At 36.2% G+C, this 24,423-nt stretch overlaps 1 protein-coding gene across 1 annotated transcript; it reads left to right on the top strand.

Moving 5' to 3' along the window:
• The first annotated feature begins 5,543 nt into the window (after positions 1–5,543).
• LOC149253563 (endochitinase 4-like) lies at positions 5,544–7,040 on the top strand. Its single transcript, XM_089459958.1, has 3 exons — positions 5,544–6,246; positions 6,394–6,508; positions 6,592–7,040. The coding sequence occupies exons 1-3, from the start codon at positions 5,823–5,825 to the stop codon at positions 6,884–6,886; spliced, it is 834 nt and encodes a 277-aa protein (XP_089316084.1). The 5' UTR covers positions 5,544–5,822; the 3' UTR covers positions 6,887–7,040.
• Positions 7,041–24,423: the final 17,383 nt, after the last annotated feature.

Below are 24,423 nucleotides of genomic sequence, written 5' to 3'. Positions count from 1 at the left end.
TGTAGTTATACCCCTTATTTATATTGTTGTGCCCCTATTACCCCCATGTTGTTATTTCTGTGCCCCATAGAATCCCTCTATTGTTATTTTTGTGGCTTTATATTATTATTGTTAGGTCGGCTGGATTATATTGTGACTCCTTAGACTCCTATATATAGAAAGGAGGTTTTGTCATTTGTATCATCGAAGAATTGTTCTTTTATGTAATGTAAAGGAGGTTGCCCCCTAGAAGAGGCTGAATTCTAAGGCGTTGATCTATCTTTTCTATCTTTTCTTGAGCTGCTTTCATAACAGAAGTTCTCTGTTAGAGTTGGTCTCTCCGCTCTCTTTACAAACATTTGTACTAACTCGGGGAGAGAAGACTGATAGAACTCCACTAATACTGCCTCCGCAGGTTGGCAGTTATCTGGAATTTTATACTTGAGTTGTAGGAATCTTTGATTGAAGTCTTCTATTTTCTCTTTCTCCTTAATCTTCATTCTTGAAAGCTCGAGGACCATGGTTGCAGGAGACTTGTCTTCCCCAAACTTGGCAATGAAGAGGTCCTAAAAGTCATCCCAACTTGTAATACAAGCAGGTGGTAGTGAGAAGAACCACGAGGATGCTTTTACCATGAATGTAAGAGGAAACAATCTACACACAGCATCTTCATGTTAAACACTCATTGTACTGATTGCCAACATGAAGGCATTCACATGATCTTCAGGTGAATCTCCTCTTTCTGGATCAAACTTTGGCAAAAACTTGTCTAGATGCTTGGGTAAAGCATGGACAGCTCCAGGTACCGCAATGGCTCCTGGTTGCATCCAAGGTCTTGGTCTTTTATTTTCCATGTTTGCTCTTGGAGACTCTTGTTCTAGTGGCTCTGCAGCAACTTGTGGAGGTTCTTGTGGTAGACTTGGAGGTATACCACCACCAGTTCTTATCTTGGCTGCAGTAGCTAGTGCAGCAGTTAATGGATCTTCTGGATCTAAACCCTGCACACCAAAAGTATCAAAATCAGCAACAGATACACTAGGAACTTAAAGATTATAAGTTCTATTTATCCTAGCTCTACCAAATGGTAACTCTTGAAAAGCAGGCAAATGTTGAGTTCTTTCTCTAGCAAAAGCTCTAGTAATAGGTCTTGAATGCTCAATTTATTCTAACACATGTGAAACAGAAGGATCAAGAACCAAAGATGATTCAGATTGATGCTCAAGAGACTTAAAAGGAGTTGGCTCCTGAGAAGCAATCTGAGATAACTCGGGTTGATCCTTCAGGAAGAAAAGTATTCCTACCAGCCATTCATAACTTTAGCCTTCCATTCTAATATTCAGAAGATGATCAGGCTTCTAAAAATGAGAAAGAAAAGAAAGCTATCACAAGCCTTTCTTCTTAGTTAATAAATCTGTGAGGGTTTCAAAACTAACAAGAGAGGATAAAACTCAGAGGGTAGAATTATCAAACAGGATATTCGGCCCTCCTTCTAGCACCACTTAATCTGTTAAGGGGAAAAAATGTCCTCCAACAGATCAAGGGAGAGTAACCCGGTAGCAGGTCCCAATTAGCCCCACTCCCGTTTGGTATGGCTACCTCCTCCCGTACAAGGGCCCAACTGCCGCAAAAGAAAAGCGATGGTATTCAATATAATAAACAAAGGTGAAAATATGAATGCACTCTAATATAAAATGCTTAGTTATCCAAGCCAAGATAGCTTGACTTGGAGCAAAGGAGAGGGTGAAAACTATCATACTTGAGACTAAAACAGTTACTTTGTTTACGTGTAAGAGAATAGTCCACATACAAGTACAAAACAACTGAAATAACTGAACTAAAGATTCACTAAGAGAATCGTCCACAAAGCTACTCAATGTTCCTACTCAAGCATAATAGCTGAAAATGACCATTGCTTCTTAAAGGTTATGGGTAAGAACTCGAAAATGATACACCCTCTGTTATCCATAAAACACTTTTATAATGAAGATAAGGCGGTGGCAATCAAGCAGTGATATGGAGTTCGAGGCTGCATAATTTTCCACGTATCTGTATTTCCATAATTAGGCATGTCCATGCATAACATTCCAACGATGCCAGAGACATATATCATGATTGCAATTTTAATTTTGGACCGCCATTCTCTTTTCACATCAATCATTCATTAATATTGATTAAAGACAAAAGCAAGCATGAGATATCACCATTCATCATGTAAGAGAGATAGCTCATCCACAAACAATGAAAAGTAAAGCTGAAAATGGTAAATGGCCATGGAAAGATGGCTCCTCTTCATTCACAAATTGGAGTACTATAGTGCAACTACAACAAGCAAATTGTCTCCGAATCACATAAATTTCTAATAATCCTGAAACCATCAATGGTTTGAAGTAAGTGATTCCAGCCCTGCTAGCCCACAATTCCAAAATTCTGCACCCGCTGTCATGTAATCTCATGAGATAACCAACCTATTAAATGCACCAGGGTTGTGACCCGGAACTGTAGAACATATTGAACCCGTCAATGACCCCCAATTAAAAGATTACAAACTGGAGCATGCCCTCTTGCCTACGTGAAATTCTTCTGATCGAATGATCACATATACACAAGATATGCTTGCATACAGTTACAGAACCCCCACTATCATCAGAAAACGTGAAAATCCATCGTAATTTGTTGTCCCTTAGAGTTCCAGGGTTTTCTTAAAAACCCCAAGTTTATCGAATTGTCTTCCCTGTGATTCTGCACTGTGAACAAGATCAGTGGCTCTTGCATAATAGATCTGTCGTGTGTGGAGTTGAGCAAAAACTGAAATCAATGCCAAAATATATTAATAAAATATTATAAAAGTCTTTTAGAAATATAATTAAAAAACACCAGCTTCCTAATGGAACAAAAGGACCGTGGCCATCATTCTGAAGACCCTCCCTGCATGTGTTACACCTGTTTTGCATAATCTTGGATAGTTCGACTGATGGAACAAAAAGACCATGGCCACCATTCTGAAGACCCGCCAGCTTGCATGCATTACAGCATAATCTTGGATAGTTCGAACAACATAATAAAATAAAATAAACCGCCCCCAAAAAATTATGCCTCTTGCTCAAGAGAGAAGGATAAGCTGAGCTCCATCCATGAAATTCTTTGTTCGGCCATGGTCGTAAAGTAAAGCTATCCTGCTTTCTGCTTATGGTGGAGTTGGCAGATTAATAAATAAGGCTAATAGTTGTCTGATGCATTTCCGCAGCGGAGCTTGGCAAGCACAATCTTTATCGGGTCGGGCTGGGTAATACCTGGCTTAGCTGCAAGAATGCTCAGAAAGGCAAAGGTTTAGCTACAAGAATGCTCAGAAAGGCAAAGGCTTAGATGCAAGAATGCTCAAAAATGAAACAATAGCGGCTCTAGGTGACTGGTTCGCTGGCTCAGAAATGAAACAATGCAGGAAAGAGGAACTACTTCCATGACGATTGGATCACTAAAGAATTTTCGAAGGCAGGGAGAAACCAGAGGAGACTGCATGGGTATAGATACTTCCAGAGCGGAGGGAGCTTGTCTCGGCGTTGGAGGCGGGCTAATACTACTCTACTTGTGTTGGTGGTGCTTCCTCTGCTACTTGTGCTGGTGGTGCTTAGTCAGGTTACCTAGGTGATGGACAATGACTCTGGTAAATTTCTAACGACTATGGTAAGCTTCCAAAAACATAGATTGCATATCAGTGTTTAAATTAAGCAACTTAGTTCAATTCAACAACTTAGTTCATGATTACCTTATTCAGATGAAACTGATGTTGCCATATTGCCAGTATCGCAGCCATGTAAGCAACTACGTAGCTATGTATGCAACTATTAAGAGCTCTCCTCGGCTCGAACCTGGGTTAAGAGCAATTATCACAGTTTATTGTGCTGGTTAAGAGCTTTCCTCGGCCTGAACCTGGTTTGTGGGGTTTAGCTTTCATCGACCTGAACCTGGTTTGCTAGCCCACAGATTTGTCACTCATATATAGCAAATGCCCGGTACACGTCCACGGACCAGTTGCCAATGCGTGTGACTGCAAGGAATCATCTAGTTTCTTACTGTTGCTGTTAAAATCATGGTTGTATTTGCAAGCCAAATGATCAAATTGCTGCATATTCTTGAGGCCCTCGTATCTGGATTTGAAGGCAGCAGAAGCCGAACTGCACCGTGGGTTTTACAGAAACAGCTGTCCAGAGGCAGAGTCTCTGGTAACCTCTGTACTCCAGAAAGCCATTCAAAGAAACCCCAGAAATGCTGCTTCAGTCATGCACCTCCAATTTCATGATTGCTTTGTTAATGTATGTATAAACAAACTTATACCTGATGGACCTCTTGTCTTTCCCCTGTATCCTCTGTATATCCTCTGTATTTTTAATGGGAAGTTAGGTATTCTAGGAATGAATCAACTGTTGATGATGCTGATGATGTTGTATAAGCTTCTCACTGTGCTCCTTCAACAAAACCGACTCCATAGCGACTCTACCTGAGCACAACAATGACAGCAATGACAGTGCGTTGGCTAGGTGAGCCATGTGTAAACCATGCATGAGGTTGTGTTTAATTTGACGTTATCTAAATATAGATCCCACTTTGGTTGCCTCTTACATTTGCATGGGATATCTAATGTCTTGAATTAATGTTAGCATTAGTTCAACAATTCTAAATGTTGATGGGAAAAATGAAGATGCTAAGGAAATAAAAAAAATATAACATATGGTTCTGGCCTCTCCCCCTTAAGAGGCCAAATAAGACGGCGGAAAAATTTTCATTGTAAAAAATATATCCCGAATCCAAAACTTTAATCGTAAGCAGCTCAAACTAATATTAATATAAATAGCGACCATTCTGATTACTATAATCCCATGCCATTGGTAGATGACAGGGACTAAAAATATATATGTACAACAACATTTTAGATCAATTATTATTTTAGATCAACCAATAATTGGTTACAATTTGGGCAAATTAAAAATTTGCATGTCCGCTACAAAATATTTAGCAGGGCCAAAAAGCAAAGAAACCATGCTATCCAAGTGGGAGAATCTCATCTCGAAGCCAGTGATCTTATCTCGTGACTTCTCACAACCGCTAAATCAATGAACAAAACTATTATTACTGTTAAACGTTGGCGTGGAGCAAGGCAGTGCACTACAAACAAAAAGTGGTTCTGTTCAAAGATCCGGAGCGAAGTGCGTCCCCCCGCGCATTGAGATGTTGTAATTTTTCGTAAAATCAAAGTACAGCATTGTTAAAAACTACACACGAAAGTACAGACAAAATATTTAAGATGGACAAAAAAGCAGGAGAAGCCATTGGTAAACAAAATATACATCTCTACCCCAAAATATTTAACTCGGCCAAAAAGCACAAAAGTCATGGCATCTTTATCTCGCGACTTCTCACAACCACTAAATCAATGAAAGTCGGTGAAACATTATCTTTATCGTGGCACATTGGTGTGGAGCAACACTGTGAAAATGGGTACATTCAACTATCCTGAGCGTTCCGCAGCGTGTTCAGCTTGTAGAAATTCTCTCATAGAAGCGAAGTCTATGCTATGGATGGGATAAGAGCGTGGAAGACCGGTAAGGAGCAAGTAAGTCGAAGGCGGCGCACTATAAAACTCGTTACGTTCAACGATCAGGACCGCAGCCGCCCTGTATTGACCGGTTGCAATTGTTTCGAAAAATCAATGTCCTTAATAGTCTTGCCGACACAAAGAAGAAAATGAGGAGCAGAGTGGGTCGGGGTTTCTGTATAAATAGAGAACGAACTTGAATCAACAAATCAAATAATCTCTGTGAGTGGGGAGTCTTAAGAAATTATTGGCAATGGGGAGTAGTAGCGGTAACTCGGTAATGGTGCTGGTGGTGGTGCTAGTCCTGCTACTGGCGGGTGTCAGTGTTAATGCTCAAAACTGTGGCTGTGCCAGCGGACTGTGTTGCAGCAAGTATGGATACTGCGGGACCACCTCTGCTTACTGCGGCGATGGCTGCCAGAGCGGTCCTTGTAGCAGTTCAGGAGGAGGATCTCCAAGTGGCGGAGGTGGAAGCGTGGGTACCATAATTTCCCAGAGTTTCTTCAATGGTCTCGCGGGCGGAGCTCCCAGCTCCTGCGAGGGCAAGGGATTCTATACTTACGATGCTTTCATCGCAGCGGCCAATGCGTATTCTGGATTTGGCACCACCGGATCCGCAGACGTCACAAAGAGAGAACTCGCGGCCTTCTTCGCTAATGTCATGCACGAAACTGGAGGTCTATATTCTGCTCTATCATAATTATTTACCTAGTAATCCTTTTTCTTTATGAGAAAAAGCTTTAATTGCCATTTACCTTCCGATCGATCTATAATTTGGTTTCAATTTTTTCACTGATAATTGATTAATTTGTGTGTCATGTCAGGGATGTGCTACATCAATGAGAGAAACCCTCCCATGAACTACTGTATGAGTTCAGCCACGTGGCCGTGTGCGAGCGGTAAGAGCTACCATGGACGTGGCCCTCTCCAATTGAGCTGGTATGTATGTGAAAACTCTACACCCACTAATCACATCTCATCTCTTCTGTAAAAGATTGAGACTAACAATTAGATTGTTACAGGAATTACAATTATGGAGCGGCTGGGCAGAACATTGGGTTCGACGGGGTGAACAACCCAGAGAAGGTGGGGCAAGACTCCACCATTTCGTTCAAGACGGCGGTCTGGTTCTGGATGGACAACAGCAACTGCCACACCGCCATAACGTCAGGGCAGGGCTTCGGTGGCACAATCAAAGCCATCAACAGCCAGGAATGCAACGGTGGAAACAGTGGGGAAGTGAATAGCAGAGTGAACTACTACAAGAATATCTGTAGCCAGTTGGGTGTGGATCCTGGAGCCAACGTCTCGTGCTAAATCTCTCTTTTTCTTCATGGCTACTAAAAATATGAATAAGACATCAATGATCATTGATGTCCATGGCCATGGCCACCTAGTAAATAAAAATTGCTCTGCACATCTCTTTGCAAATATCATCTTCATCTTACTAATGAAATTTCTTTGAATTAAACAGTTTCGAATTTATCATTCACTATTTGCATTTTAATGTGATTTTTGTTATATATGATGTAAAATTAAAACTTGAATATTAAGAACCTCAAATATTAAAGTTGGAATATGTAAGGTTGGTCATACTAAAATTCCATGCATACAAGTTTCAAAATGTAGCGCTGCAAGGAACGCGTCTTCCTGTGTTTCGATATTCTGCTCCAGTTATTAAAATGGTAAAGTCTGGCAAAATATTAATGGCCTCCTTCTGGGCACAATAAAACACAGAATATTTAATATTAATACTGAGATAATAGATTGGTTTTAAATAGGGTTGTTGCTTCTTTTATTGTTTTAAAGAGTTGTTTGAGGCGGCCATTCTTCTGTGTTATGGCTGAGTTTTTCAAATGGTCAGCACCTTACTATTCAAAGAAGAGCAACAACTACTTTATCGATTGTACGTACTTTGCACACATTGTACGTTGAAGATCACGCTAAGTTGCATACACTACTTTGAAGAAAAGCCGATGGATTTTTCGTCGTATATAGTCAACACAGAAATTTGCAACGTGAGGCATTCATTCGATTTATTTTAAATATAGATCTAATATGAATTTAGAAGGATCTCACAAATTTTTGTATGAGCTTATATTATTTTAATATTTTTTATAGTTATTTTTTTATTATTTTAAATTTTTATTTTGTTAAAAGATATAGTAAAATTTCAATTTTGATGACCAGTGTTATATATCATACTTGGCTGTAGAATAAACTTTACAAAAAAGAACGGAAAAAAAAAAAATTGACAGTGTTGATATAATATACATTTTTAAAAATATTAATAAGAAAATAAATAATCCTATTATAATGATAATAAAATTTTAAATTGAGAGAGAGAATTGATAGATTAATTTAGAATTTTAAATCTTGTAAGAGCACATTTCTATTCATGTAGGTGGAGGGTTTGTTTGAATGAATTGTAGAAGATCCGGACATGAGCACATGTTTCATTGCAATTTTTTTTTGCTTTTAACAAAATAAATATTGGATTATGTTAATATTATATTGATAAATTTTGTAATATAGTAAATTATTTTAAGTTATAATAAATTTTGTTTAAGGTAAATTTTTAATTTAATTAGAAAATATTAAGAAAATGTTGACACCTAATCCTCAGCGGTTGGGTAAACTGGAATGTGAACAGTCATCAAGGAGATGAACTGATCAGTCACATTCATGTATATAAACAATAGTTACCTAATGAAATAATCAATCAGTCTTTTCTGCCAAGTCTGGAGTTACCCTGGCCTGACACTGACAAAGACACTTGAAAGTGTTCATCCTGATGAAATTGGAAAAACATGAACCATAAATTCAAACCGACAAAATGGAGGTGATGTAGATGACTCTAATTCACCTGTTGATATGGATGTTACTTATGATTGTGAATTGAATTTGTCTACAGATTTTGAACCAACTTCCTTCAAAGAAGCTGCTTCTCATGATGAATGGAAAGAAGCGATGCAAAAGGAGTATGATGCCCTCATAAAGAATGACACTTGGAAGCTGGTTGATCCTCCATTTGGAACCAAACCAATTAGCTACAAGTGGGTCTACAAGAACAAGTACAACGCTGATGGCTCACTTGACAAGCACAAAGCTAGGCTTGTGGCAAAAAGTTTTGCACAGAAGGAAGGGGTCGATTATGAGGAAACTTTTGCCCCCACAGCAAAATGGGCCACCATCTGGACACTCTTTGCACTCGCTGCTCAGAACGGTTGGAAAGTCCATCAAATGGATGTAAAAACTGCATTCTTGAATGGAGATCTAAAAGAGAATGTTTTTATGTCCCAGCCTGAAGGATTTGCCGTGAAAGGACATGAACACAAAGTATGCAAACTTGTGAAGTCCTTGTATGGCCTCAAACAAGCACCACGAGCCTGGTATGAAAAACTAACTGAGCATCTTCTGAAACTCAACTTCAATCATTTTGATCTTGATGATGCAACTTTATTTGTCAAGAAAGTTGGCAAAACAGTTGTATATCTTATGGTATATGTAGATGATCTTTTAATGACAGGGAACAATGAAAGCTATATTGCATCCATAAAGAAAGAATTAGGAAAAAGTTTTGAAATGACTGATTTTGGCTATGTTCATTACTATCTTGGCATTGAAGTAACCCAACATCCAAAATCCATATTTCTTTCTCAAAAGAAATACATTGGAGATTTGTTAAACAGATTTGGCATGACAGAGTGCAATCCTCTTTCTACTCCAATGGAACAAAACTTGAAGCTCACATCTATTGAAGGAAAGGAATTTGAGGATGCAACAAAATATAGACAGCTTGTAGGAAGTCTCATCTACCTCACTACTACCAGACCAGACATTTCATTTGCTGTTGGAATCCTCTCCAAGTTTATGCAAAAGCCTTGTGAGGGACATTGGTCTACTGCAAAAAGAGTTCTAAGGTACTTGAAGGGAACTCAAGACCTTGGAATCAAGTATACACAGGTGGACAACTTCAGCTTGATTGGATACTCTGATTCAGACTTCGATGGAGACAAAGAAACTGGGGTATCTACTTCAGGATATACTATGAGTCTTGGATGAGGAGCTGTCTCCTGGAGATCACACAAACAATCAGTTCCAGCAGATTCCACAACAGAAGCAGAATACGTGGCAGCAGCTGAAGCAACGAAAGAAATTGTGTGGCTCACAAAAATTCTTGAAGATTTGCAGGTAAAACAATTACAATCAACTCCACTCATGATTGATAACACCTCTGCAATAAAGTTGGCCAAGAACCCAAAGTTCCATGATCGTACTAAGCACATCAATACTAAATATCATTTGATCCGACATCATGTTGATGCCAAAACAATCCATCTCCGTCATTGTTCCACAAATGAGCAAATTGCAGACATCTTCACCAAAGCGCTTGGAAGAGAAAAACTTGAAAGATTGAGAACGATGCTTGGACTCACCAACATCCCTTCAGATTAAGGGGGGGAATGTTGACACCTAATCCTCAACGGTTGGGTAAACTGGAATGTGAACAGTCATCAAGGAGATGAACTGATCAGTCACATTCATGTATATAAACAATAGTTACCTAATGAAATAATCAATCAGTCTTTTCTGCCAAGTCTGGAGTTACCCTGGCCTGACAGAAAAGGTATATTTTTATACCAATTATAATATTATAATATTTTATATTATTTTAAATTTATTTATTATTATTAAATTTGATTAATTTTTGGAGTCAAAATTGTAATTTTGAATATTATTTGTATTAAAAATTGTAGTTTTATGCAAATATTGACATGGCTTTAAAATTAAAGTTTAAAATGTAGATTATTACTCAACTTCATTCTTTTTTATTTCTTCATTTACAATGTAAAACTCATTATTATTCACTAAGATATTTATAAATTATAAAGCATATACAAATTAAAATTTATATTACATTTGTGATATGTAAACCTTCTCAATAAGAGTGACCTTAAATTAATATGTTTTTTTTGACAACTTAACTAGGGTGAGCACAAATTACTACTCTTTTTGACAACTTTATTGGGGTGGGAACATAACATGGTTGGGATACTAAGTTTCACATGTTTTGTCCACATAAATCTCATCATCTATAATTTCAAAATCTTAATATAGTAACTCTATATTATACTACTCTAATTAATCTCACGAGGATTATTTTGCTATCAAATACTTTCTACATATAAATCTCATCATCTATACATTCAAAATCTTAATATAATAACTCTATATTATACTACCCTATTATTATTTATTTTTCTATTAAATACCTTTTACATAAAAAGCAAGTACTAAGCAACAATATTACATATTACACTTGTTAATACGCTGAAATTGTAACAACGTTACATATTACACTTACACTTGTTAATATACTTGAATTGTTTACCATGTTAAATATTTTGTGGCAAAAAGTACATAGGCCAAAAATATTTATCAATAACTTGTTTATCTCAATACTATATTTTATTTATTTATTTTTAACATTTCCATCACTTATATTTTAAATTATTACACAACATAAAAAGAGAATTTACACTGATCTTAAATTATAAATTATATGAAAATCAAAATATAACTCTAAAATCGGAGGAATTTAAAAGCTATTTAAAATTTCTTTTAAAGATTTTATTATTTATTACATGTATTATAATTTTAAAAATACATTTTTTATTAATAATTATTAATTAGATTGATAAATCACAAGTGGGTATATTTTAGAATTAGAAGGTAATACGTTTAATAATAATACTTTTGTTTAATCTTTAAACTTTAATTTGCGAAAAAATTAACAGCCTCACTGCCACATTACCTCAACTAAGAGTCGGTTTGTTTACAGTTTTATTCATTTGAGCCTCCTCAAATAAAGCAATACTTCATGGTCAGGAGAACTGGCTTCGAAACGTTATTGCCTTTTAAGGAGTCAGGAGTTAGGTTAGTTTCGAAACGTTAAGATCTTTGCTCAAGATTCTTGGACATATAAACAAATAAAGCAATACTTCATGGTTAGGGGAACTGGCTTCGAAACGTTAGCTTTTTAAGGAGTCAGGGGTTAGGTTAGTTTCGAAACGTTAAGATCTTTGCTCAAGATTCTTGGACATATAAACACATATAAACATATAAGGTTAAGGTTTGAAGTTTGAACACATAGCTTTGTCTATTTAGAAAAGGAAAGGAAATAGAAAAAAGTGTAAATTGGAAAAATTATATTTTTCAATTTCACTCTGTTTTGTAGGGTTGAACCCTACAAAAGATAGAAAAAAGAAAATCTATGAAAATGGTTACTATTCATTTTCTAAATATATTTATATTTTGATAGATTTTAAGTAAATAAGTTTAGAATAGTGATTTTTAAATATGTATTTATTTAGAATAGTGATCTTATTATTAATCCTTACAATTATTAATTTCCATTAATACTTACTCCGATTAAAGAACTTTATTTTTGAATTTATATTAATTAATTATACAAGCCATTAATATTAAGATTAATACTATAACATTACTATAACCATAATACAATATTTATTATTATTATTAATTTTTTCAATTACTTATCGTAATTTTCCCTAAATCTATTATTATATTCCATTTGGTAACCTTTCCCTTATAATAACACTTGATAGGGTTGAAATAATATTTATGTTATCATATTAATATTATTATAATTTAAACAATTTGAATAGTAAAATCTAGCCGTCTCTTAGTCAATTTTAACAGTGTATAGTTTTTTACCTAATTTAGCCATTTTCCAGGAATACCTAGCCATTGGAAGATCTGCTCTCCCTATTTAATATGTAGCCATTATCAGATTCTTCAACTTCCAACTACTCTCCCTATTTAATATGTAGCCATTATCGCATTCTTCAACTTGTCCTGACGATGAACCACACTTGGTTCGAAACGCGTAGACAAATGTATCATCATGTGATTTACGCAGAAGAACTTTTCATAAACTTCATATAGATCACAGAAGCCTCAATTCCACAAATGTATTTATCTATTAGAATTTCTGGATTTAACTTCTTAGTGGGAAGAACAAGTATGGGTATTTTATTTTTAATTGTATCTTAAAGGTGGTTATATAATCTAGAGTTAATAAAAAATATTCAAAATCTAAAATGAATTAGAAAAAAATAATGGAAATATCTTATTATTAGAAAAAATAAAGTATATATATTCAAATCTTAATGATGTATACTATCATTTTTTTTCGGAATTGGAAATTTTTCATTCGAATTTTTATAGTATTGAATCAAATTCAAATTAAAACTTGGTAACTGTGGTGTTAAGGATATCTTTGGTCTTTCTTCCTGGGAAGGTTTCAACATAGGCTCATGTTTTGTGGGTAGTTCAACATATTTCTCTACTGGCTTTGTATTCACCAACCCGAGGAATTAGAACTTGGTAGTTATGGTGTTAAGGATATATTTGGTCTTTCTTCCTGGGAAGGTTTCAACATAGGCTCATGTTTTGTGGGCAGTTCAACATATTTCTCTACTGGCTTTGTATTCCCCAACTCGAGGGAACGTCAGAACTAAAAAAGACAGTTTTGAAAGCTCTCAGAACTTTTCCCAGCTTCCATTGTAGCTCCCACTCAAAAGAGAACGTTCCCATACAGTTTGAAAGCTCGGGGGGAGGGCTGGAACCATTAAAACAGGTAAAATATAATAATTTTTATCTTGCTGGAACCATTAAAACAGGTTTCCCACTTGGGAGCAGGTAAAATATAATACTTTTTATCTTGAAGTTCAGTATAAAAGAGATGTATGTTTTTTTAGTTCAATTATTTTATATTGTAATTTTGTTTTTATTAATAAAATTACTAACAATTTTTAAGTAAAAAAGAAAATCATAATACATTATTCATATGTATATTTTTTTTATCATAGCATATTCATTTTATATTCATTCTCTAACATATTTAAATTTAATTAATTAACAAATAAAAACTTAATACCTACAATAAACTTATACTATAACAAGATTTTTAACCATGAATATTTACATAGTCTAATACCATGACCTATGAATAGCGAATGCCCAATAACCATAAGTGATTTCCAAATCAAAATATTTTAAAATATTTTAAAAAAAGGAAAAATAAGAAGATATGGTGCATATATTGTAGTGTCCATATTGTAGTGTCCATAAATGAGTGTAAACATTTAAATATTAGCTCAATTATTTCAATTTGTTATATTCTAATTTTGTTTCTATCAACAAAATCAGAAACAGTTTTTTAAATAAAATAAAAGTATAATATACATATAGCATTAAAATATATAACATGTAAACAATAGTTATAAATTGACATAAATAGTAGTTATAAATTAAGATCCATTTTTAACATTTAAATTAAAATAAAAACATAATAATTATAATATTACAAGATTTTTAACCATGGATATTCACCCTATTTTACCATGGATATTATTAACTTGTAAATAGGCTTTATTACAATACCATGTGGCAATACTATTTCTTATCAATACCACATGCCCAAAACCATAATTCATTTTAAAATTAACATAGTTTATAAATATTTTATTTATGTCGTAAGGTGTTCCCCTTTGGAAACAAAATTCAGTGTTTCCACTGTGCACTAGTCTACAACATCACATCGAATGTTAGACGATTGAACAATCGTCTGTGGTTGCACTGAATTCCTTTGTAGAAATTCCTTGTAGATTCAAACTGCTAATTTTAATTTACTAAAACAATAGAATTGAATCTACTATACTCATTAGCGGAAACAATTAAACAATACAAGAGAAATAATTCAATCAAAACATTACACAATGATTTCTCGAGGAAAACAACAGCTAAAAACCCTACTATCTGTATATTGCATTATTAAGAAAATATGAGAAGATTACAATGCTTTGCTCAAGCTTGAGCAACCTTTGCACTATCTCTATCTGTCTCACAGCTTCCTAGACAAGCCCAAGCGAATACTTAACCAATTTCTTGCTTACCCAAGTCCCTATTTCCTTAGGTTATTTCCTTGGGAATTATTCCCCTATTAATCAGGGAAATTCCTCAATTGGAATTGCACAATCCTTAGAGGCCTTCTTCTGACTGCATGCACCACCTGTACAATTCAGATGATTATACAACTGATAATACACTATCCTTGAACTCCAATCTCAACTGGGTAACTCCTAGATATGACATGCATGAGTTATTTATTAATGAATCATTAGTTAATTGGTTGATCACTCTAGGCACACCACACTAATAGACCTCCCACTAGTTCCTCCAAGTTGGAACTAGTTTAACTGACTTTAACTCAGTTAAACTAAATTAATTAATTACAACTCTAAATAAACTCAACTGAGGATCCTATAATGTAGGAGACACTCTACATGAAGTTATACCCTCAACTCGAATTAACTGATCCAACTAAGTCAAATTAACTTAGTTAACTAATACAAGTTGTCATGTGATGTGAAATTACAATTTTATTCCTAATTTAATTCAAGGACAAAATTAAATTAGAATTTTCTTATTGCATTTTCAACGCTTCCTCTCAACAAGAAGGGGATTATCTTCTACCCCAATCCTGCCTCTATGAAACTCAAATTAGTATCTTAACAATGCCTTTGTCAAAATATTTGCATCTTGTTCCTTTGTAGGAATGTACTCCAACAACATGATTCTCCTTTGCACACAATCTCGTAGATGGTGATACCAAATTTTGATATGTTTGGATTGATCATGAAAAAATCGACTCTTATAGAGTTTGATACAAATCTGATTGTCACAGTAAATCATTGTAGGATCCATCTTCTTACCAAATAACCCAACAAGGATCATCCTCATCCAAGTAGCCTCACAAGTTGCTTGATTAGCAGCCATGTACTCTGCTTCTATTGAAATGAGTGCAATTGATCTCTTCTTCCTGCTATACCAATAAACTGCTGCTGACCCAATACTGAAGATTCCCTCTGATGTGCTCTTCATGTCTGATGGACTCCCTGCCCAATATGCATCTGTGAAGCCTTGCAGCTTCACTCCCTCTGTACAAAGACCAAACTGAGTGGTGACTCTGAGGTATCTCAACACATGTTTATATGCCTTCCAATAGAGTTTGGTTGTCTTAACTGTTGCTTGACTAAGCTGGTTAACTTCAAAACATATGTTTATTCGTGTGTTCACCAAATACATAAGTGAACCGACAAGTTGCATGTAGATAGTAGCCTCCACTACTTCACCTAAAATAGCATCTTCCTTCCCCCAATTTCTTGCTAGAGGAGTCTCCATGGGTTTGTTTCTCTCTATGTGAAACTTCTTCATTATCTCATTAGAACACTTACCTTGAGAGACAAACAGTTCCTCATCTCCTTGTCATACTTCCATACCAAGGAAATAATGCATGAGCCCCAGGTCCTTCATCTTGACTTCTCTTACAAGATCCTCTTTGCAATATTTTACCAAATTCTCATCACCTGTTAGAATTAAATCATTGACATATAATATTATAATAAATGATTTACCTTCAACCACAATATGGTAAAGGTTCACATCTACTTTACCTTTGGTGAAGCCCAACCTGGTGAAATAGCACGAGGTGTACCAAGCACGAGGTGCTTGTTTCAATCCAAACATTGCTTGCTTGAGTCTGCACACATGTGGCTCCCTGTTGAAGGCCTCAAATCCTCTCGAATTCTCAATGTACAACTCTTCCTTAATCACTTCATTGAGGAATGTTGTCTTTACATCCATCTGAGGTATCTTCCATCCCATCTGTGCTAAAAGTGCTAGAATAGATCTGATTAAAGAATAGCTTTCTACTGGAGAACAGGTCTCCTCGTAATCAATTCCCTCCACCTGAGAGAATCCTCTAGCCACAAATCTAGCCTTGTGTTTCTCCACACTCCCATATGCTACTTGCTTTACCTTGTAAACCCATTTGGAACTCGCGATTCAATTGTTTGATGATCTTGGGATCACTTCCCGAACACTATTTCTGATAATGGAGTCATACTTCTCAACCATGGCATCAACCCGTATTGGTTGCTGCACTTCTTCCTTGAATGAGGATGGCTCAATCTCTACACTTTCACTCATCAGAGCCATGTAGCCAGTGTACTGATTTGGTGACTTCCTTTGCCTGCGATGTGATGTGGGTGCTCCCACATTCTCTCTAGCATCATGCATCAATCTAATAGCCTCTGTGTTGTGCTTCCTTCCATCTCTAGAAGTCTTTTCATGAGTGGGTGCATCTACTCTCTTCTCCTCTGCATGTGGCTAGTCCACATCATCCTGAGGTTCTTCCTTTGGAGCTAAAGCTACTCATCTGCATGGAATTGAAGCTCCCTCTCAAGGGAACATCTCATGGCCTTCTCTTCAGCGAACTTCACATCTCTACAAACCACTGTACCTGTAGCCATATTTCCAGACAGAAAAAGAGAGAGAATCGACCTCACCTTCCAGCTGGGTTTTCTCTCGAAAGGGTTTCCCAAAGAGCATATCTTGTGTATCATGTGTGTGTGTGTGCTTATTTTTTCATTTTCTTTCTCCATAATTTACTTTTACATGCATGCACTAATAACATTAAGATTGACAGATCTAGAAATTAAATAAAATTGTAATAGTGTAGAATCTCAGATTTTTAATATAATATTGCCTGACCTGTTGTGACGAACTGTCCAGTGGAATATCCATGGAAGTTTACGGGTCAATTCAAGTGTCATGAAGCACTCCCTTGTAACTCAACAACTTATATACCTTGAATAAAATACAAATTATGGGAAACATGGTCCATAAACCCACTTTTAGTCTCCTGTGCAGTTTCCTAGTCAGTTTCCGTACATGTGCAGTTGCTAATATTGATACCTGCGCAGATGTGTGCTTTGTCTACCACTAAAGGGTGCACACATGACTCAATAAAAAACAAAAATAAAAAGTGAGATCTAGAAGCATTGTTGTGCAAATCAGTCCAAAAAAAAAAGCCTCGAACTCATGTTTATTCGAGCCTAACCTCATTTTTTATGGAGCTAATCTCATTTCTTCAAAAAGCCCTTGTCCCTCTTTTAGTGGATCTCATCCTTGGACTAAGGATCTCAAATTACTTCCTTTTGTCATATTAATCAAGCCATACGTGGAAGAGTTTAGGGAGGCTGTTGAGAATAAGTTTATGCTGGAGAAATTAGGATGGAGAACTTATCATTCTTAGAGAGGATTGAGATCAATGGGAGGAGATTCACAACATCAAGGCACAAGTTTTGTAGCTCTTTTATGTTTCTGAAATTAATACAGACAAGCGTTTCTTGTCACTGCGTTGTTTAATGGATTAATTCATGAATCTCATGAATGGTTTATGTTATTTCTATTTTTCCATTGGAATGATGTTTGTTACTAGTCTCCTTGATCACTAGTTTGAATTATTGAATCATTTATGCTGCATATGCCTTTGATCCTTTGTTGTTTCCATGTGTGCAGGTCTGGATTCAAGCATGGAGGAGCTGCATTGGATCATAAAGGGGGATCTTCATCAAACATGTTGTAATAAGGTATGAATTTCCTTTTCTCACCTTGTTAGCTTATTATTCAAGAAAAGATAGATTCAGGGAAGGAATTAGCTTGATTACATAGAAATCTTTCCAACGGTGCAAGAATTACGTCAAATCAGAGTTCGTATGAAAAAGTTATGCCACTCAGAAGTTGACCTTCCTGTTTTCACATCTATAGTTCAGGAGGATGTCACGTCAACCCCCATTACTGATGGAAAAGGGCTAGCCATATGTTTGTGATTTAGAAGACTCTAGAAGAGTCTATTTTGTAACTCTATTTAAGAGTTGATGTAGTCAAACTTAACCACTAGTAGGTTATCAGGTTGTGTTATAACCGGGCCTCTAGGAGGAAGAGGCATTCCATTCTTTAGAGAGCATTTGTTCCATAGATGAGAAAAGATATCCAGGAGAGATAGGAGGTAGAGCACACAGAGAGTATCTGTGCACTGTAGCAGCCCACAGGCCATAGACATTATTTCTTTGTACTTACAACCATATTTCTAGATAGAGAAAGAAATTGAAGCGGCCTCACCTTCTAGCTGGGTTTTCTCCCGAAAGGGTTTCCGAGAGAGAATATCTTGTGTATTATGTGTGTGTGTTCTTATTTTATCATTCTCTTCTTTTCTTTATAATTTAATTTTACATGCATGCACTAATTATAATAAGATCTACAGATCTAGAAATTAAATAAAATTGTATTAGTGTAGAATCTCAGATTTTTAATATAATATTATCAGACCTATTGTGACGAACTGTCTAGTGGAATATCCATGGCAGTTTACAAATCAATCCAAGTATCATGAAGAAATCCCTTGTAAGTAAAAAATTTATATACCTTGAATAAAATAAAAGTTCTGGGAAACATGGTCCATAAACCCACTTTTAGTCTCCTGTGGAGTTTCCTAGTCAGTTTCCGTGCATGTGCAGTTACTGATATTGATCCCTGCGCAGATGTGCACTCTGCCTGCCACTAAAAAGTGATCACATGACTCAATAAAAAGAGAAAATAAAAAGTGAGATCTAGAAGCATTGTTGTGCGAATCAGTGCCAACAAAAAACCTCGAACTCATGTTTATTCGAGCCTAACCTCATTTTTGATAGAGCTAATCCACATTCTTCTAGGAGCCCTCATCCCTATTTTAGTGGATCTCATCCTTGGACTAAGGATCTCAAATTACTTCCTTTCGGCCTATGAATCAAGCCATAGGTGGGGGAGTTGAGGGAGGCTGCTGAGAATAAGTTTATGCTGGAGAAATTAGGATGGAGAGCTTATCATTCTTGGAGAGGATTGAGATCAATGGGAAAAGATTCACAACATCAAGGCACAAGTTTTGTAGCTCTTTTATGTTTCTAAAATAAATACATACAAGTGTTTCTTCTCACTGTGTTTAATGGATTAATTCATGAATCTCATGAATGTTTTATGTTATTTCTATTTGTACATTGGAATGATGTTTGTTACTAGTCTCCTTGATCACTAGTTTTAATTATTGAATCATTTATGCTGCATATGCCTTTGATCCTTTGTTGTTTCCATGTGTGCAGGTTTGGATTCAAGCATGGAGGAGTTGCATTGAAGCACAAAGGGGGATCTTCATCAAGCATTTCGTAATAAGGTATGAATTTCCTTTTCTCACCTTGTTAGCCTATGATTTAAGAAAAGATAGATTCAGGGAAGGAATTAGCTTGATTGGACAAAAAGCTTTCCAACGACGCAATTCTCAATCGGAGTCCATATGCAAAAGTTATGTCACTCAGAAGTTGACCTTCATGTTTTCACACCTATAATTATGGATGATGTCGCATCCACCCCCATTACTCATGGAAAAGGGGCTAGCCACGGTTTTGTGATGTAGAAGACTGTAGAAGTGTCTATTTTGTAACTCTAGTTAAGAGTTGATGTAGTCAAACTTAACCACTAGTAGGTTATCGGGTTGTGTTATAATCGGGCCACTAGGAGGAAGACGCATTCCATTCTTTCAAGAGCATTTGTTCCATAGATGAGAAAAGATAGCCAAGAGAGATAGGAGGTAGAGAACACTGAGAGGATCTGTGCACTATGGCAGCCCACGGGCCACAGACATTACTTATTTGTACCTGCAGCCATATTTCCAAACAGAGAAAGAAAGAGAAGCGACCTCACCTTCCAACTGGGTTTTCTCCCGAAAGGGTTTCCTAGAGAGGATATTTTGTGTATTATGTGTGTGTGCATGTGTGCTTATTTTGTCATTCTCTTCTTTTCTGCATAATTTAATTTTACATGCATTCACTAATTATAGTATGATCTTCAGATCTAGAAATTAAATAAAACCGTAATAGTGTAGAATCTCAGGTTTTTAATATAATATTATTAGACCTGTTGTGATGAACTGTCTAATGGAATATCCACAGCAGTTTATGGATCAATCCAAGTTTCATGAAGCACTCCCTTGTAAGTCAACAACTATGCCTTGAATAAAATAAAAATTCTGGTAAACATTGTCCATAAACCCACTTTTAGTCTCTTGTGTTATTTCCTAGTCAGTTTTCGCGCATGTGCAGTTACTAATATTGATCTCTACGTGAATTTGCACTCTATCTACCACTAAAAAGTGTGCACATGACGCAATAAAAAGAAAAAATAAAAAGTGAGGTCTAGAAGCATGGTTGTGCGAATCAGTCCCAACAAAAAGCCTCGAACTCATGTTTATTCGATCCTAACCTCATTTTTGATGTAGCTAATCCCCATTATTCAAGGATCCCTCATCCCTCTTTTGGTGGATCTCATCCTTGGACTAAGGATCTTAAATTACTTCCGTTTGGCCTATTAATCAAGCCATAGGTGGGGGAGTTGAGGGAGGCTGCTGAGAATAAATTTATGCTGGAGAAATTATGATGGAGAGCTTATCATTCTTGGAGAGGATTGAGATCAATGGGAGGAGATTCACAGCATCAAGGCACAAGTTTTGTAGCTCTTTTATGTTTATGAAATTAATACCGACAAGCGTTTCTTCTCACTGCGTTGTTTAATGGATTAATTCATGAATCTCATGAATGGTTTATCTTATTTCTTTTTTTCCACTGGAATAATGTTTGTTACTAGTCTCCTTGATCACTAGCTTGAATTATTGAATCATTTTTTCCGCATATGCCTTTGATCCTTTGTTGTTTCCATGTGTGCAGGTTTGGATTCAAGCATGGAGGAGTTGTATTGAAGCATAAAGGGCGATCTTCATCAAGCATGTCGTAATAAGGTATGGATTTATTTTCTCACCTTATTAGGCTATGATTAAAGAAAATATATATTCAGGGAAGGAATTAGCTTGATTACACATAAATCTTTCCAACAGCACAAGAATTGCATCAATCAGAGTCCGTATGCAAAAGTTCTGCCACTCAGAAGTTGACCTTCATGTTTTCACACCTATAGTTCGGGAGGATGTCGCGTCAGCCCCCATTATTCATGGAAAAGGGGCTAGCCACATGTTTCTGAAGTAGAAGACTCTAGAAGAGTCTATTTTGTAACTCTAGTTAAGAGTTGATGTAGTCAAACTTATCCACTAGTAGGTTATCAGGCTGTGTTATAACCGGGCCACAAGGAGGAAGAGGCATTCCATTCTTTTGAGAGAATTTGTTCCATAGATAAGAAAAGATAGCTAGGAGAGATAGGAGTTAGAGACCACAGAGAGGATCTGTGCACTGTAGCAACCCATGGGACACAGACATTACTTCTTTGTACCTACACCCATATTTCCATACAGAGAAAGAGAGTGAAACAACCTCACCTTCTAGTTGGGTTTTCTCCTGAAAGGGTTTTGCAGAGAGAATATCTTGTGTATTATGTGTGTGTGTTCTTATTTTGTCGTTATTTTCTTTTCTGCATAATTTAATTTTACATGCATGCACTAATTACAGTAAGGTCTACATATCTATAAATTAAATAAAACTGTAATAGTGTAGAATCTCATACTTTTAATATAATATTACTAGACCTGTTGTGACAAACTGTCCAGTGGAATATCCACGATAGTTTATGGATCAATCCAAGTGTCATGAAGCACTCCCTTGTAAGTCAACAACTTATATACCTTGAATAAAATAAAAATTCTGGGAAACATGGTCCATAAACCCACTTTTAGTCTCCTGTGCAGTTTCCTAGTCAGTTTTCACGCATGTGCAGTTATTGATATTGATACCTACGTAGATGTGTACTGTATCTGCCACTAAAAAGTGCCCACATGACTCAATAAAAAGCGAAAATAAAAAGTGAGATCTAGAAGAATTGTTGTGTGAATTAGTCCCAACAAAAAGCCCCGAACTCATGTTTATTCAAGCCTAACCTCATTTTTTATGGAGCTAATCCCCATTCTTCAAGAAGCCCTCATCCCTCTTTTAGTGGATCTCATCCTTGGACTAAGGATCTCAAATTACTTCCTTTTGTCATATTAATCAAGCCATAGATGGGGGAGTTGAGGGAGGCTACTGAGAATAAGTTTATGTTGGAGAAATTAGGATGGAGAGCTTATCATTCTTGGAGAGGATTGAGATCAATGGGAGGAGATTCACAACATCAAGGCACAAGTTTTGTAGCTTTTTTATGTTTCTAAAATTAATACAGTCAAGTGTTTCTTGTCACTGCGTTGTTTAATGGATTAATTCATGAATCTCATGAATGGTTTATGTTATTTCTATTTTTGCATTGGAATGATGTTTGTTACTAGTCTCCTTGATCACGAGTTTGAATTATTGAATCATTTATGCTGCATATGCCTTTGATACTTTGTTGTTTCCATGTGTGCAGGTCTTGATTCAAGCATGGAGGAGCTGCATTGAATCATAAAGGGGGATCTTCATCAAGCATGTCGTAATAAGGTATGAATTTCCTTTTCTCACCTTGTTAGCTTATTATTCAAGAAAATATAGATTCAGGGAAGTAATTAGCTTGATTACATAGAAAGCTTTCCAACGGCGCAAGAATTGCGTCAATCAGAGTTCGTATGAAAAAGTTATGCCACTCAGAATTTGATCTTCCTGTTTTCACACCTATAGTTCGGGAGGATGTCACGTCAGCCCCCATTATTGATGGAAAAGGGCTAGCCATGTGTTGTGATGTAGAAGACTCTAGAAGAGTCTATTTGTAGCTCTAGTTAAGAGTTGATGTAGTCAAACTTAACTACTAGTAGGTTATCGAGTTGTGTTATAACCGGGTCTCAAAGAGGAAGAGGCATTCCATTCTTTTGAGAGCATTTGTTCCATAGATGAGAAAAGATAGCTAGGAGAGATAGGAGGTAGAGCACACAGAGAGTATTTATGCACTGTAGTATCCCACATGCCATAGACATTATTACTTTGTACTTACAGCCATATTTCCAGATAGATAAAGAAAGCGAAACGACCTCACCTTCTAGCTGGGTTTTCTCCCAAAAGGGTTTCCCACAGAGCATATCTTGTGTATTATGTGTGTGATTAGTTTTTCGTTCTATTATTTTCTGCATAATTTACTTTTACATGCATGCACTAATTACAGTTCGATATACAGATCTAGAAATTAAATAAAACTGTAATAGTGTGGAATCTCATATTTTTAATATAATATTATCAGACTTGTTGTGACGAACTGTCCTGTGGAATATCCAAGGCAGTTTACAGATCAATCCAAGTGCCATGAATCACTCCCTTGTAAGTCAACAACTTATATACCTTGAATAAAATAAAAATTCTAGGAAACACGGTCCATAAACCCACTTTTAGTCTTATGTGCAGTTTCCTAGTCAGTTTCCGCGTATGTGCAGTTACTGATATTGATCCCTGTGTAGATGTGTGCTCTGTCTGCCACTAAAAAGTGTGTACATGACTCAATAAAAAGCGAAAACAAAAGGTGAGATATAGAAGCATTGTTGTGCGGATCATTCCCAACAAAAAGCCTCAAACTCATGTTTATTCGAGCCTAACCTCATTTTTGATGGAGTTAATCCCCATTCTTCAAGGAGCCCTCATCCCTCTTTTAGTGGATCTCATCCTTGGACTAAGGATCTCAAATTAATTCATTTTAGCCTATTAGTCAAGCCATAGGTGGTGGAGTTGAGGGAGGCTACTGAGAATAAGTTTATGCTGGAGAAATTAGGATGGAGGGCTTATCATTCTTAGATAGGATTGAGATCAATGGGATGAGATTCACAACATCAAGGCACAAGTTTTGTAGGTCTTTTATGTTTTTGAAATTAATACAGACAAGTGCTTCTTCTCACTGTGTTGTTTAATGGATTAAATCATGAATCTCATGAATGGTTTATGTTATTTCTATTTTTGCATTGGAATGATGTTTGTTACTAGTCTCCTTGATCACGAGTT

The sequence above is a fragment of the Pinus tabuliformis genome, chromosome 7 (genome assembly GCF_031772625.1).
Source record: "Pinus tabuliformis cultivar Carrire ecotype Pingquan chromosome 7, CPIR1, whole genome shotgun sequence".
Taxonomy (NCBI): Eukaryota; Viridiplantae; Streptophyta; class Pinopsida; order Pinales; family Pinaceae; genus Pinus; species Pinus tabuliformis.
Note: the sequence above shows the minus strand (reverse complement) of the source record. Positions and strands in the feature narration are given on the sequence as shown.